This window comes from Poecilia reticulata, linkage group LG16, assembly GCF_000633615.1.
Source record: "Poecilia reticulata strain Guanapo linkage group LG16, Guppy_female_1.0+MT, whole genome shotgun sequence".
Classification (NCBI taxonomy): Eukaryota; Metazoa; Chordata; class Actinopteri; order Cyprinodontiformes; family Poeciliidae; genus Poecilia; species Poecilia reticulata.
Window position 1 is genome coordinate 20,519,154 of NC_024346.1, and position 15,361 is coordinate 20,534,514.

The following is a 15,361-nucleotide window of genomic DNA, read 5'->3' on the forward strand; positions in this document are numbered from 1 at the left end:
GTGTGTGCGTATGTGCGCGTGTGTTTGTGAGAGCTTTATGGATCCACAGGTAAACAGAGAGACCACCTGGTCTGCAGAGCACCAACACATTGGGGTAGGCAGGCTCACAGACACACAACAGATGGAGCTCTGTTTTCTCTGGGAAAAGGAGTTTTATAGAGTGGGCAGCTGCCTCCTTTCCCGCATCTGTTTGAGAGCCTTTTGGCTCTTTCTGGCTCGTACTCTAAAGGCACTCTTTAAATACTTCTGGACACACAGATTTTAGTTAGCTAGTTTAGTTGTTGGGATCCTCTCAGAGCTTAGAGGACTGGTGTCAGCAGACAAAGCATAGAGGACTGGTGTCAGCAGACAAAGCATAGAGGACTGGTGTCAGCAGACAAAGCTTTTCTGCTTGGTCATCTGTTCAGGAGAGGCAAGTACTGTGACTTGGAAAAGTATTTCACACTTTGTCACGTAACACCAAACTTTAATTTATTTTATTGAAATGGTATGTGATAGACTTACAAAAGATATTAATAGAAACATGGGTTTCAAATTTTTAACAAATAAAAATGAAACATGCAGTAGTGCTGTAGACTGCTGAGTCAAGCTTCTTTTTGCGTATCTTTCTCCCAGCTTTGCACATCTAGAGACGGTGAGTGTTTTGTTCTGTGGAAATTTCTCAGTCATATTCAACAAAGTATTTGAGAACATTCTTGACTATATCTATCTCTGGGGCATAAATGAGACATTCCTACACATGAGTGTGCTTTGATTGAAGCCTTTCAATCTAACTCTGTATGTTTACAGCCATTGTCCTGCTGGAAAGTGAATCTCTTTATCAGCCTTAACTCTTTTGCGGCTGAACAGTTCTTGTCTAAGATTGTCAATTATTTGGCTTCATCCATCTCTTTTAAAATCTAAATAGTTTCCCTGTTCTTACTAACTAAAAATATCCCCACATCATGATTCTGCCATTACTATGTTTCTCCATGGGAATGATATGATATGTTCTCGGTGATGTGCAGCTTTAGTTTCCTGTTGTAGTTTTTCTTTCAACAAAGCCCTTCATTCTGTTACTCTTCCATCAAAATCAGATTTTTAACAAGTTCTCCCATCTGATCTGTGAATCTCTGCAGCTCCTCCAGAGTAACAGTGGGACTTTTAGCTGCCTCTGATTAATGCTCTCCTTACTCAGTCAGTCTGTTTAGCTGGGTGGCTGTGACAGATAGGCAATTTCTAAAGACAACTGATTGCACTGGATTTTATATAGGGTATCAGAATAAAGGGAACTGAACACAAATGTACATCACAGCTGTCAGATTTTCATTCGCAAATCATTTCAAATCATTTTCCGTACACTTTACAATTACTTTTTACTTGTGTTGTTTTATTACATAAAACCAATAAATCGTTAAGTGATGTTTTATGGTTTTAATAAAGTTAAAGGGTACGAATTACTTTTTCAAGAGCGCTTTATCTGTAATGTAGTAATCAATTGGTCTTTAAAATAAGAAAGATCTTTACAGATGCAACTTTATGCGTACTTTAGTAATTTTTTTTATTTAAGCAACTTTGCTTTTTTTATTATTGATGACTGATTCTTTGTTAAACTGCGGAGATTTCTTCCCATGAAATAACACCTGGCATCCAAACATTAACCTTGCTACACCTTAGCCTTGTTGCCTGGCAACCGTCAGCTCTTACCTCATCATTACATCCTTATTATAGACTGGTATGGTAGGTGGTCGAGGCGTTTGTGTCTCCTAGTGAGTCTGTTGGTGAATATGTGATTTAAAAGTTTTGCTGTGAGACGGGAAATGTTGGACAGACAGTGACACAGACGGTGCAGGAAGCTGCACCAGCCGCTCCTCGCTCTGTGGTGGAGCCCTGAGCTGTTTTTCTGTTTATCTTTCTGGGACTGCGATTTGAAATCAGCTGAGACTCATTATAAACTAAAAAGGCAGACACGCACTGTTCCATGAAATGCTTTAATTTTAAAGCAAAAAAGAAGAAGAAGAAAGAAAAACCCCTTCAGAAGCTCTTCTCTCTGAACGTCTTTGTCAGTGTCCTTCCTTGCATTGTGGAAGGGCTGCTGGCAGATTCATGTTGTACATACAACGTGCTGTTTGGCTTGGATCGAAAGGAGCCATGAGGCGGCATTTCCAACTCAAACACCCAATCAGAACTGAGGCCTGTCCTGTTAGCACAGCCTGTTAGTAGGGGCACGGGAACAGAGCCGTGCTGCCAGTCGGGCTTCAGCTGTGCTGTTCTGCAGAGACGTGACCCTTTCAGCCAGATGGAATCGGCTTTAGAACATCAAACACACACGTTTGTCTGAGCCCCAAAACACGTCTCATTCGTGCGCTCTGATTTGTCCAACTAATATTAACTGATGCCCCGCTTCTGCCAACTCTGTTTTTTTTTTGTTTTTTTTTTTCTCCCCTGATAGATGCCAGGGTCCTGCCAGGCGGGAGACCGACACCATGGACACGTTTGTGGATTCGGCCTGGTATTATTTCAGATACACAGACCCTCACAACAGAGACAGGTTCGTGCCATTTCCTCACCCCTAACAAATGAACGTCCATGTGGTTGCCATGCATCTTTCTGTTTGGGATCTGAATGCATTCTCTGTTTTCTCTGCATGCACACACAAGCTTGGCTCAAACAAAAATTTTTATAGCTCAGGGTTCCTCAGTTTGTAATGTTTAGATTTGAAGTATTTTCCAAATGATCCATTCATTCATTGATAACTCATCAATTTATCATTCAGTCATTCGTTTGTCAATTCATCCACCCATCTATTAGTGGTTGCATGAGTTCATAGAACCTGATCACACTGGAAATGTCTGCAATAAATTCAGTGAACTTTTATTTTGATACAGTGAATTCTGGACTAAGCTTTGAAACTTAAGTTGGCAGAAGGATGAAATTCTGACATGAAACATATTGAAACACTTTATTGTATTGAATTTGATCAATTTCATCATGTAAATTAATGTGCATTGTAAACTGTCTTTCAGTTTGGTTTTTTTGTAATTTAAATGTTCACACACTGCTTTTACTTTTACTCACAAACTCGAGTAAAAGTTTCGCTTTCTTCCGCCAGAGATTATGGCGCTGCGGCCGTCACCTGCTGGGATGGTGGCGATACCCGGAGCTTAACAAAAGAGATTAATTTCCCATTGCCCTGACCTCGCAGTAAAGCTGCTTTGCAACAGAACAGACTGCTCTCTCTGTTGCTTTAGAGAGCTGGGCAGATTATGGCACAACAGAAAAAGCAATTACACTATTTGTGCATTTCAGTCAGCCCCGCTGAGCCTTTCACACAGAGAGGGAGGAAGATGAAAAGAAATAAGAGATGTTCAAAGTTTGTGGAAACAGATTCAATTTTTTGGGGTTATGTGGCGCTCTGTGTTTGGCTGAGTGTTGCTGTTTGGTTTCCTGCAAGCAAGCTAAATAATTTTACATTTTGGGAATTTCTTTTTTTTCATCTGGAGACCCTACCAGTCACAGAGGGAAGGTGAGAGTCAGAGAGGTCTGAAGGAGACAAATGACCGGTGTTAAAAAAAGACACAGTGAGATAGCAGCCTGCCTAAAAGAGCGTCATTACAGCTGATCATCACTAGAGCCAGGCTAACCACATGCAGCAGACCTGTCAAGATCCAACGACACAGTTTGACTCAAGTGTTAACATGTTTGCTTCTTTTTCTCTGCGAGAGTGAAGCCAGTTAAGCTGAACGATGCATCTGTCTGATTCCTGCATTGTCTGTGTGTCAGAATCAGCCTGCCCTCTGCAGGATGAGCCTGGGAAAGTCTGTGGCCAAGCTTGCATGCAAATGCACTGCAATAAATTTATGGACATATTATTATGTCTAGTCTCCTACCCCTCCAGTGAATAATTCAGCAACGCTATTCATAAAATAAATGTTTTAGTTAAATCTAAGCATCAAATTCACTCCCCTTTCATTTTTAATGATTCTGCTGCTTGTCGAACTATTAAATTATATAAATGTCCTCCATTTAAGTTCATTGGAGATTGCGACCATTTATTTATGCAGAGCTTCCTGATTGTTTCAATCATATTTTTGTCCAGATTTAAGTCCAACCTTTGACTGGGTCATTGTCACACCTGGATTCCTTTCTCTTTTTTTGCCATCCTGTTATAGATTAGCTGCTCTCCTCAGGGCCATGTCATTGCCGTATGACCTGACTTGAGCTTCAGCTGTTGGAAAGGTGGCCTTACATTTGACTAATTTTAAATACTTTGGTATATACAGAAGAGTTCATGGTCGACATGTTCACTGACAGCTGCCTACGTCCTGTCAAGGCCACACAGGTCCAAGTCATCAGCTCTTCACAGTAGAGACATTGTCCTGTGTGTTTTTGATAAATAAAGATTTCTAATGAGGTCTAATCAATCTGAGGTGTTTCTGCTGGGGTTTTGGTTATAACTTTTCACATTGTGCAATCTGATCCTGGTGCTATCTTACTTGAACATCTACCTCTGGAAATATTTACAGTTGTCATGAATTTGTATATGAATTTGTGTATGTTATTTCTAACTTTTCGCCGATTGATGGGTAGCAACTGTTGTTTGGCTAAATTGTCGCTCTAGTCTGTCCTTTGCTTTTATGTTCACAAACACCTGAGTGCTGCACTTCAGCAAACTGCCAAGCAATTTCCTTGTTTAGACCTGCTGATTTACATATGATTGGTATATTAGAGTAGCTGCACAGGACCGCTGATTTCTCTTTTATCTCAATAGAAGATACTTCTAAGACATAATATGTAATGTATTGTTCCTCAGAGTTTGGACTTACAGATGCACACAAATTTGCTGGCACCAATCGAAAAGCAATCCGAATAAAACATTAAAACCCATTTGTGAAATGACTTGAAGCTGAAAAGGTTTAGTCGTCACTCGTTCTTCATTTCGTATCCAAGTCGAACGAGACTCAACGGGCTCACAGAGCGTTGATTTATTCTCAGTCATAATTGTGTGAAGTTTGGAGACTTAATGCTCAAATAAAGGCTTCTCTGTTCCAAGAAGCAGCAACTCGGCCCCTAAACTAAACTGAGAAAGCTTCAATAAACTCAATGTTTACTTTGTAAACATTGAGCTGATCTGACTTGTCTGAAGAATCCAGTTATTCCTCATCAAACCAATAGATATTCTCCCCTAAATGTTGTGGCTTGTTGGCATCCATTGTGTTTATTTCCTGTGTCTTTTGATAATAGTGGAGCTCTCTTGGGTCTTCTTCCACGAAGGCTGCTGTGTTTGGTAATCAGACGGATGTTGCGATCAGAAAGTGATGTGCCTTGACCTTGGAGTTCAGCTCAAGTGGATTGGGTCCTTGGATTTCTCTCTGCCAATCTGTCTGATCTACCGGGAGTTGCATTTCCTCTTGAGCAAACATGCTGGGAAGTTGGCTACAGTCCCAAGCTGTGTTCACAGGAACATGAAGCTTCTTAGAGGTCCTGTGGAGGTTTTGTAGCCTTTACCCTTAACATGACTATCGGCTCCTCAGGCAGCTCTCCACTTTGCTTTCTCTGGTCAGTGTTGGGTTTGATGGACACAACAATCCAAAACAACCCAGCAGCATGTTTTTTTGTTCTTTTTCAATAGCCCTAATGGCTGGTGAACAGTTTGAAGGCACCCAACACTAACTCTAAAAAGGATGAAAACATGACCTTCATACAATGATTAATAGCGTCTCTATGGTTACCAGCTAATATATTTGTTCTGTTTTAGCATATCGTAATTTTATTTCTTTAGTTGATGAATGTTTACATTAAACAGTTGTTCTTAACCGAATCACTTATTGGGACCAATGAGTCATTGTTTTCATAGACTGGGAGAGTAGCAAAGTTGTCTGTAAGTTTTTTAAGAATTTATGACTGATCATAAGGACATTATTTCAGGATTGTATATATATTAATTCAGCTTTGTTACTAAAGAATAAATGGACCTTGTCTCTGCAGACCGTTTGAGCCTCAGCTAGCCGATCACTGGCTTCCAGTGGACATATACATTGGCGGGAAGGAGCACGCCGTCATGCACCTGTATTACGCCCGCTTCCTCTGCCATTTCTCCAGGGATCAAGGCCTTGTGACTCACAGGTGGACTGCATTTACATATCTTCTTCTGGCATGCACGTATATTTAATTTGCACATCAGCTTATGAACTTTCTGCTCTGCAGGGAGCCGTTTTCAAAACTTTTGGTACAAGGTCTGATCAAAGGTCAGACATTTAAACTGGCAGGCAGCGGGCAGTATTTGAAGAAAGAGGAAATCGAGTTCACAGGTACGCTGCACCTCGGTCTGCCGCGTGTTTGTTAATGTGACGCGTTTTTAATAGATGGGTGAAGAGAGCTTCTGTTCATGGAGTTCAGCAAATAAAAGAAAGAGGTCTTTTTTTTAACTCTTTTCTGTTTTCTACATGTTTTTAATAGTAAGCCCTTTTTGTTTAATGGTACTTTCCTGTACTTATTCCCAACTTGGTGACATTGTACCCTGATTACAAAATTAACAAAATAAGTTACTAAACCTAAAATACTAAATAAGTAATTTCCCTCAAGGATATTCAGTCTACAGCTTAGAAATTGAATAACCAGAAATCCCTTATTTGATCATACAATAACTGATCAGATGTTCATGTCTCTTAACCTGATCGCATTTGTCACATTACAAAACAAATTCCGCCTTTCTTGTGAGATATTAGCAGTATCTTATCGTTGCTTTTTTAGTTCTCAAATGAACCTGCAGGGCCTTCACAGAACAGCAACTGGATTTTATTTAGAGGTTTCAAAGTTAAGGGCTTAATACAAAATCATACCATACGTTTTTGAATTTTTGTTCATTTTTAGATTTGAAAGCTCTGTGTACTTTGCTTGTCAGACATAAAACCACATAAAAATCATTCAATGGGGCTGAGTGCTTTTTAAAAGCATTGTGGCTTTCTCTCATCCAATATTGCTAAACATGGAATGAGCAAACGATACATAGCATTTTATGTGTTAACATGATGACTTTAATGTTGTTGCTCTTAAAAAATGAGATTCCTGAAACGGCAAGTCTTATGATCCAGGGAAGGGGCCGGTGACTCTGAGCGGTGGCAGAGTCGAGGTGACCTTTGAGAAGATGAGCAAGTCCAAACACAACGGGTTGGACCCTCAGGAGGTGGTGCAGCAGTACGGTCTGGACACCGTCCGTCTCTACATCCTTTACGCTGCGCCTCCCGAACAAGACATCCTCTGGAACGTCAAGAGTGAGTCTGGCTGCTACTGCAAAATGACACGGATACATTAAGTTATCAATAAGCTTAAATTAAGAGTAAGGTTATTACATAGCGATGTTGTGAGAGTATTTTTTTTTTAAGAAAGTGTCTTTTTTTGACAACATAATTGTCAGAGTTCCTAGGTTTTTATTTACCATGAAGTGTCAAAATATCCTTTCTGTCCTCGTGTTCCAGATGATACACTTCCTGGGGTTCTGCGTTGGCAGACTCGACTTTGGCAGCTTGTCACAAAGCTAAGAGGAGCTCGACAACTCGGTGAAGTCCCGAACCACTCCCTGCTGAAAAAGAAAGAGCTTGAAGAGGTCAAGAAGATCTGGGGAAACAAGAACTATGCAATTCAGGAGGTGGGTGTTTTTTAGTGTTGCTTAGCCAATTTTGTTAATAATGTCGGCTAAAATTGTCCTGTGTTTTAAAAATGAGCTTTTAATCACGTCATTAAAACGTGAGATTGAAGGAGTTCTTACCAGCAGGGGGCAGGAATGAGCTCTTATTTGAATTCCCAGATTTTGCTTTTTGTTTTTTTTACAGAAAGTTATTTATTCAGATATTCTGTGACATTTAAACTTCAAATTATCTTTTAAAAAGTCATCAATTTCCAGAACATATCAACATTTTAGGAATAAATAGAAAATGATTTTAGGAGATTTTGTGAAATGCCAAGCAATGCATCAAAGCATCGTTTTTTTAATTATTATTATTATTATTGCAAACAATTATACAACATTCACAGATCATAAGTTTATTTTTTGTTAAGTTGTATTTAGTGTAGGATATTCTTGTCCATAATTGCTGGTCTGAGGGTTATAACTATTAAAACAGACCTGACTCAAGTTAGTCCAAATGTTTGAAAAGCAGTGAAAGAACCTTATACTGCATTACTAAAATGTAAGGCAATTTCACGTAATTGTTTTGTGGAATTGGAGATAAATGCAGAAAGATGCTTTTTTTCTGTTTTTGCTTTTGTGTCACATTTAAATAGATCTTCAACTGATTTTAATGTCAGACACAGATGACCTAAGTAAATAAAAATAATTTTTTTTACATGATTATTTCATCAGTCATGGATTAATCATAATCACTGCATTTTTTGAACAGAATAGTTCATTTTTTTATGAGACAGTCCCAAGGCTGATGATTGCCTAACAAATCCCTGAAACAGGACCTGTCTGACAACATGAGGTAGGCTTGTAGAAAACTTTGTAAAAATCTAGTCTGGTGGTTTTGGAGGAAGAAGTTTTGCCTGACATGCTTATAGAAAGTGTAAGCACAGACAGGCTGTTGTTTCTCAGTTACAAAGTACATACATGATCACACCTCAGTAATACATTACTCATCACACGTTTCCCGGTCGTGTTGATGAATCTGTCGCAACCTGAAACCCCTAGAGTAAAGAGCAACAGCAGAAGAGGACGAAAATTGATTTTAAATCCACTGTGTCTCCTTTCACACTTTATAAATAGCTCCCCCTCGGCTGCCAGGTTGGGTCCCCCTCCCTCTGCATGTCGGACTCGAGCTTTTAAAGGACCTCAGGCTGTTTGCTCAAAGGCCTTAAAGCTGAGGCCGTCCTTTGATGTGTCTCACAGAAAAGCCACACTGATTACGCTTCTTCTCAGGCGTTTCTAAAACGGGTTCTTCTCCCCAGAATGGGAACACTGAGCCTAAAGTTCTTTCGTCCATATCACATATCCTGTGTCTATTAATAAAATGCATAGTGACCATTTTGTTGGTCTAATCAACTTATTGTGTTCATATTTTCAGGTGATGGCTTACTTCACTAAAGACTTTCTGTTCAACGCAGCCCTCTCTCGCCTAATGGGCCTTACCAACACGTTGAGTGTGAGCATCTCCTTCATTATCTTGAACAGATCTGTCTCAGTTACTGTTCAAAACCTGCTACGTATCTCACATTTGAACATGTTTTTCTGGGTAATTAGAGTGCAACAGTTCGAGTCCTGCAGCACAGTGTGGAGTTTGAGGAAGCTCTGGCTGCCCTTGTTATAATGACGGCACCCATGGCTCCTCACTTGGCCTCTGAGCTTTGGGCAGGTGAGTGACATTGTTTCTGCTAATTATGACTCAACCGTTTACACACATGTGGTGGAGTGTGCATTTCAAGAGAATGATTTATACATCGGCTATTATGCCATTGCCAGAAAAGCACGGTGGGTATTTTTATTTGACATGTCCATGAAGCCCTTCTGAATTTAAAGTCCTAAAAGGGGTAGGGGAGGGGGGTCACTTTAATACAGATGACATTTTAAGGTAGCATTGGTTAGGGAAGCTCATAGTAAAATTAGGCTATTTTGCATAATGTCAGAGGAAGTAACATCTGATAAACACATCTAGCATAGTAATACATACCCTAATAGCCAGTTTAACACTATTACAGTGCCATTCACAGTTATTGGCACATTCAGTGAAAGATGTGCAAAAATCCTATTCATCTTTTATTGCAGAAGCTTAATGTCACACTAACAATTGTAGAAATAGTTCTATTATTCTGGAGGAAAAGGCCCACAGCATCACAGATCCTCCTCTATGTTTAACTGTGCTTTTCCATATATTCATCCTTTTTGCTTGCTGTTCTGTAACAGAGGACATTGGAAATTTGTTTACCTTCCTTATCATCCTCTTCCCTGGAGGGTTCTGTAGGATCTCGCCCAGCTTTGTGGATAGTGGACATTAGAAACTGGTCCAAGTTTAAAACCCAGAAAAACCAGAAGTTAGAAGTTAGCAATTAGAGGTCTTGAGAACCTTGACTACTTTTAAAAAAAAATCAAGAATAAATCAAGAATTGAAGAAAAGTGTAGTCGCACTTAATTATTGTGAAAGAGCAATATTTATGTCATGTGCAATTTTCGTAATTCATTTTCTTACTGAAGGATTTCTCTCTGAATAGCTGCATTTAAGTTAAAGGGTGGATTGTTCTAACTATGGCGATTACACTACAGCAATCATTTCACAAATCTTTACATTTCTTTACCGGCGGTGCCAAGAGATGTGTCTATGTCTGTTTAGTACATTTTAACTGGAATTATTTACATCTCTGTTTAGCAGTCAGTTCTGTTTGACTTTTTGTGGTGAGCGAACAATAGAGAGGAAAATCTAGTGTTACCTTTTGTGCCTCATGTGGAAACTTGGCCGGGTCCTAGCCTTTATTGTTGTTGACACACGTACGTGCACGGACTTTCAACACACTGGAAAAGCACACGGGTCCACCTGATGGGCAGAGTCTGGAAAACCTGACAGATGATGGCTGGAAGGAAGGAGCGTGTGTTCAGTTTTGTTTGTGCTCACGCATTTCAGTTCCTAAAACAATTCATAAACAGGACAGACCAACATGACCTCTGCTGCACTCAGCTGTGCTGGGCCTTTCACTCTGGGTGGCTTGTGTAATTTTACACACACACACACACACACACCCACACACACACACACACACACACACACACACACACACACACACACACACACACACACACACACACACACACACACCATTCAGGATAGAGGAAGTACACATCCTTCCTCCGAGTGTGTGCATCATTCTTGCAGAGTGATGCACTGGTTTAACTGGAAGTCAGGAACACACGAGGTGCAACGTTTAGCTGTTTTTCAGCCTTTTTATGTCGTCTTATTGTATTTTCCCCCAAACTGTAGTTAAGACGTATTTAACAGCTGCTTACTTGTGCCTCAGCATTTCTATATTTAGTCTGAAAGACCTCCTGTGTTCTCTCCTCCCCAGGTCTTTGCACAGTGACGAACCCCCAGAGCCCCCTGCTGCTGCGGGGAGGCGATGTCTTGCAGCAGCCCTGGCCAAATGTGGACCCCGAGTATCTGAAGGCCCCTGAATTTGTGGAGCTGTCTGTGCTGGTAGGATTGCATGAACACTGTCAGAGATGAACTCACTGATGCGCTGTTGATTTATTAGCAACTGGAACACTTAATAATAGTGACAAACTTTGTCTGAGTGATACTTAGAAAAATTCCTTAAAGGGTTTTAATTGTGCTTACCACTTGTTTTAGTGTGAGGAAAACCCATTTTCCTCACACTAATAATGTGGAATCTACTGAGTTTTTTATTTTGAAAGGCAAACATTGTGCCTTTGTTATTACCTGCTTAGTACATCTACTAATGTGCCACTATGTTTCAGTTACCTAATCCCTGAAATAATGGTGCTTTACTTTGAAAGGTATCAGTGAACTACATTTTAAAAGTCCGGCTTATAAACAAATTTCATATTATAAGATTGAGCCTCTTATTTTGAAATACATTTGTTATTTTGGACTTCCAAATGAACTCCACAGTCCATTAGCTTAGGTTTGTTTGCAACGCTGATGCTAACAAACCTCTTTTTAATAGTCCAATTTACAAATTGTGTACATATAATCTGTTTGATGTATTTTGGCAACATAAACACTAAATTGCTCTAGTTAATTGCCATTGCAGGAACCAGTTAAATAAATAAAGAGGTCAAGCAAACTCTTTAAGTTTATTTTTGAGTAATTTCTATTCTAAATATAGTTTTTTCTTGAACACCAAAAGCCTTAGTCATTTTCCCCTCAAACTCGCCAACATTTCAGCTCATGATTACATTCAAACTCTGTAATTTTCAGCAGAGACTATAATTAGCCTTGAGTGTGCACATGACTACATTAATGCAAATACCTGTGTGTGTCAGTTTATGTGCCAGCAGGGCAGGCAGTGCAGTTTAAACTAAACAGACGTGTTGGTCATAATTAGGTCTGCAACAGAATTGCGGTGTTATTCCTCACTGGTATTTCCTCGTTTGACTGTTAACTTGAAAACAGTGAAAATTTTTGTGGGTGTGTGGCTTAGTTACTACTCATGTTGTGGAGACCTAAATCTGTCACATCACAAGGGTGTGTCTTCCTTATGAGGCTTAAAAAGGATGTCCACGACGTGGTGTACATTTTTCAGTTTTAAAGCTTCAAATATGTTTTCTGGTTAGATTCAATGAAGGTTTAAGTTTAGACTCCCTTAGGAAAAGGCAAATTAGCAGGTAATGTAATGGGATTCAGCATGAATAGACAAATTGGTCCAGGAAATTAAAATGAACTCTTGTTTTGCCTTGTGAAGGATATATGTGTGTGTCGTATGTGCAGATTTGGAGATTTTATTATCAGTCAGAACTCTGTAGGAGTAATTTGGCCAGTACACTTCCATAAAAAAAAAATTAAATGAGCCCTTCTGACTTTCTGAAGGTCTGCAAAAGTTATTTTCATCCTGGCTGCCTTTTCACTTATTTTTATTTTTTTTATCCAGTTCTTGCACCTACCTATGGCAGCATGTTGACAGTGTGAAAAGAAAAGGAATTGCTTTAGGTCCTAAATGGAACTATTTGTGGCCGATAAATTATATCTAAAAATAATGCATTTTGGAAAAAGAAGAAAAAAGTTGCAAAGACTTTACACAGGAGTTTAGAGATGTATCAACCTTTAGTTGCATTTTATTTCAAGCTTCCGGCTAAAAGCTCTTCGGAAAAAACATTTTTTTTTTCCCAAGATTGAGTCTTTTATAGGTCAGAGTTGAGTGGATGAAGAAACAAACAAATAAAAAAAAAAACATTCCTCTGAAAAAATGTTTGGTTCTGAAGAGAAAGTGGGACTATCAGCCAGTGTTAGAAGAAAAACGTGAAAAGATTTTGTAGAAAGCGTAGAAAACATTTGCAGAAATCTGCTTTAGAAGAACATCCCGTTCTTCGTATATGATTAAATATAATATCATTTGTGATTATACTTATGCTCATACATTGCCTGGTTCTGTAGCCTTTTTTGACCAAACAGTGTGAGACTCTGAAGCCACAGGTCGAAGACTCTTTCAATTTTCTTGTCTCTTTAACTTAAGCTTTTAGCTACCAATAACCATCACTGGAAGCAGAGGAAAATAATATTCTGCTGTTTTTCATTTCTGAAGAGTATAAAATCAATCTAGACACATAGTGATATTTGATTATGGTTCATCAGATGGGTAGCCTGCGCTCTGTATTGATTTTAATCATAAACTTCCATTATTTTCCTGAGTGGGTCTGACTGAGGTGAAGATCTCCCGATATTCCCTCTTCTCCAAACTTGGAGTAAGCGCACACGTTTGAACTCCCAGTCATCGAGGATAGTGAGGCTGGTTTTCCCTTGGACTCGACTGTCTGTTGTGGGATTCCTCGCGCCCTCTTTCTTCTAATCATGCACTTGGGCCTGTCCCAAATACGTGGGACAAACCAAAAGGAGAATAGCGGTCGTGGCTGAGCTGAGGGGCCTCAGAAACATCCATTCATCCACACACCATTAATTTGTAAGCACTTCCAGAGACGTGATCACATTCACCATGCGCACGCATGCACTTGCCTCTGAGCACACATGACCGAGTGGCCTTCCCATACCTACCACTAACTACGTGTTTGAAAGAGTGCGTTGCATATGCAGACATAGAGATGGAGTGTGTTATTTTAGAGGGTGGTGTTTTTTTCCAAGAAAGAGTTTAGGTACAGATCCGTCGGGTCGAATGTTTGCCAGATGATGAAAACCTTTCACAGGAAGAACTGGAACATTCTCTCATCGCTTACCTTCTGTTTCCTGCCCTCAGATAAACAACAAGCGCTGTGGCACGGTGACCATCCCTCTGCAGGTGTCCAAAGATCCCACCCGGGTCCAGCAGCTGGTGATGGAGAGCCCCATCGGACAGAAGTGTCTGAGTGAGCGTGACATCAAGAAAGCCATCCTCTCTACCAGGACTCCCCTCATCAACTTCCTGGTTAATGAATGATGTATGGGTGTTTACCAGATTGTGTGCAGCACCTGGCGGGCGGTGCCTTCCTGCTGTACCCATAGACAGACAAATAATGTTGATATTTTGATATCATATGAGAGAGAAGGTATGTTGGTCTTTTAAAGTATCAAGGTAAATATCCTCCAAGAATATTTAATTTATATTTTATGGTTTTTAATAAAACATTCAACAAACAGAGTGTGGGTAATCTTTGCAAACCTGACCAGGATAGGTTCAGAAAGCCGTCAGTTTTACTCAACCTCTGTTGATAAATTATGAACCCAAGTGTCGGACTCGGACGTCCTTCACACATTCATCAAATGTATAACCTCTTCTGTGCCACCATTTCACACCTCCCTGTTTGGGCTGCTTCTCAGCCAAGTATAGATATCCCTTATCAGTGCTGAAAAGCTATTCTGAGCAACATGGAGTTCACTTCTAGAGCCTCACATTTTTGAACATCCTCCTTTGCAAAATAGCTTAACGACAGTTAGATTGATTTGAGGTTGTCTGTGAAAATTTATTTTCAAGCTTCCCCAGAGGTTCTCAGTTGGATTTGGGTTTGCTTTGATCTAAATGTTTCCATCATAGCTCTGGCTGGTATGTTTAGGGACATTAACCTGCTGCTGGAAGGGGAATCTCCTCCCACCCAGTCACAAGACTTTTGCAGTCTCTACAGGTTTTTCTTTCAGGATTGTTCTGTATTTAACTCCATCAATCAACTCTAAACAGCTTCCCTTTTCCTTCTTTTAAAAATTAATAATGATCACAATAGTATAATGCTGCCATCACCACCATGTTTTATTATGGGAATGGCTTTCTTCTTGCTACCAGGTTTGTTGAGCGCACAACCTACAGCTGTTGTTAGCTGTGCACCGTTACCAAACTGTTGGGTTTATGTTGAGACTAAATTACACACAAGTGGCTTCTGTTTAATAATTACCTGTGATGAATTTTATTTAGGGGAGTCAGAAGGATGGACACAGATGGGGACACATTTTTCTGATAATTGGTTTTGAAACAAAAATGTCATCAGATTTGAAAAGTTTGTCCATCAGGCTATTCTCACTAGACATTGTTGTTCTGCGCAATTTTGAGTTAATTTCTGAAAAAAAGTTCAAAGTGTTTGAATATTCTTGTACGTGAGCTGCTGTTTGGGTTTTAAGAAGCGCTGTTGGGTTCTGCCTGTCCAAACCCTGCTGCCATCAAAAGGTGAGTGGGATTTAACTAATGTGGTTGGTGTGGTGTGGGGTGGGGGTCTGTTTTTACTCTGCCATCACATTTTGATTAT

The 15,361-nt window shown here is 39.8% G+C and overlaps 1 protein-coding gene across 2 annotated transcripts in view; it reads left to right on the plus strand.

Moving 5' to 3' along the window:
- Positions 1-14,266, plus strand: part of lars2 (leucyl-tRNA synthetase 2, mitochondrial) — a 37,195-nt gene extending 22,929 nt beyond the window's left edge. For both annotated transcript variants that reach the window (XM_017309229.1, XM_008432278.2), the window contains exons 13-21: positions 2,432-2,530; positions 5,968-6,105; positions 6,187-6,290; positions 7,074-7,253; positions 7,458-7,627; positions 9,042-9,119; positions 9,218-9,329; positions 11,029-11,156; positions 13,888-14,266. In XM_017309229.1, coding sequence (XP_017164718.1) covers positions 2,432-2,530; positions 5,968-6,105; positions 6,187-6,290; positions 7,074-7,253; positions 7,458-7,627; positions 9,042-9,119; positions 9,218-9,329; positions 11,029-11,156; positions 13,888-14,067 — 1,189 coding nt within the window. In that variant the 3' untranslated portion in view covers positions 14,068-14,266. The remainder of the gene's footprint in view (positions 1-2,431; positions 2,531-5,967; positions 6,106-6,186; positions 6,291-7,073; positions 7,254-7,457; positions 7,628-9,041; positions 9,120-9,217; positions 9,330-11,028; positions 11,157-13,887) is intronic.
- Positions 14,267-15,361: the final 1,095 nt, after the last annotated feature.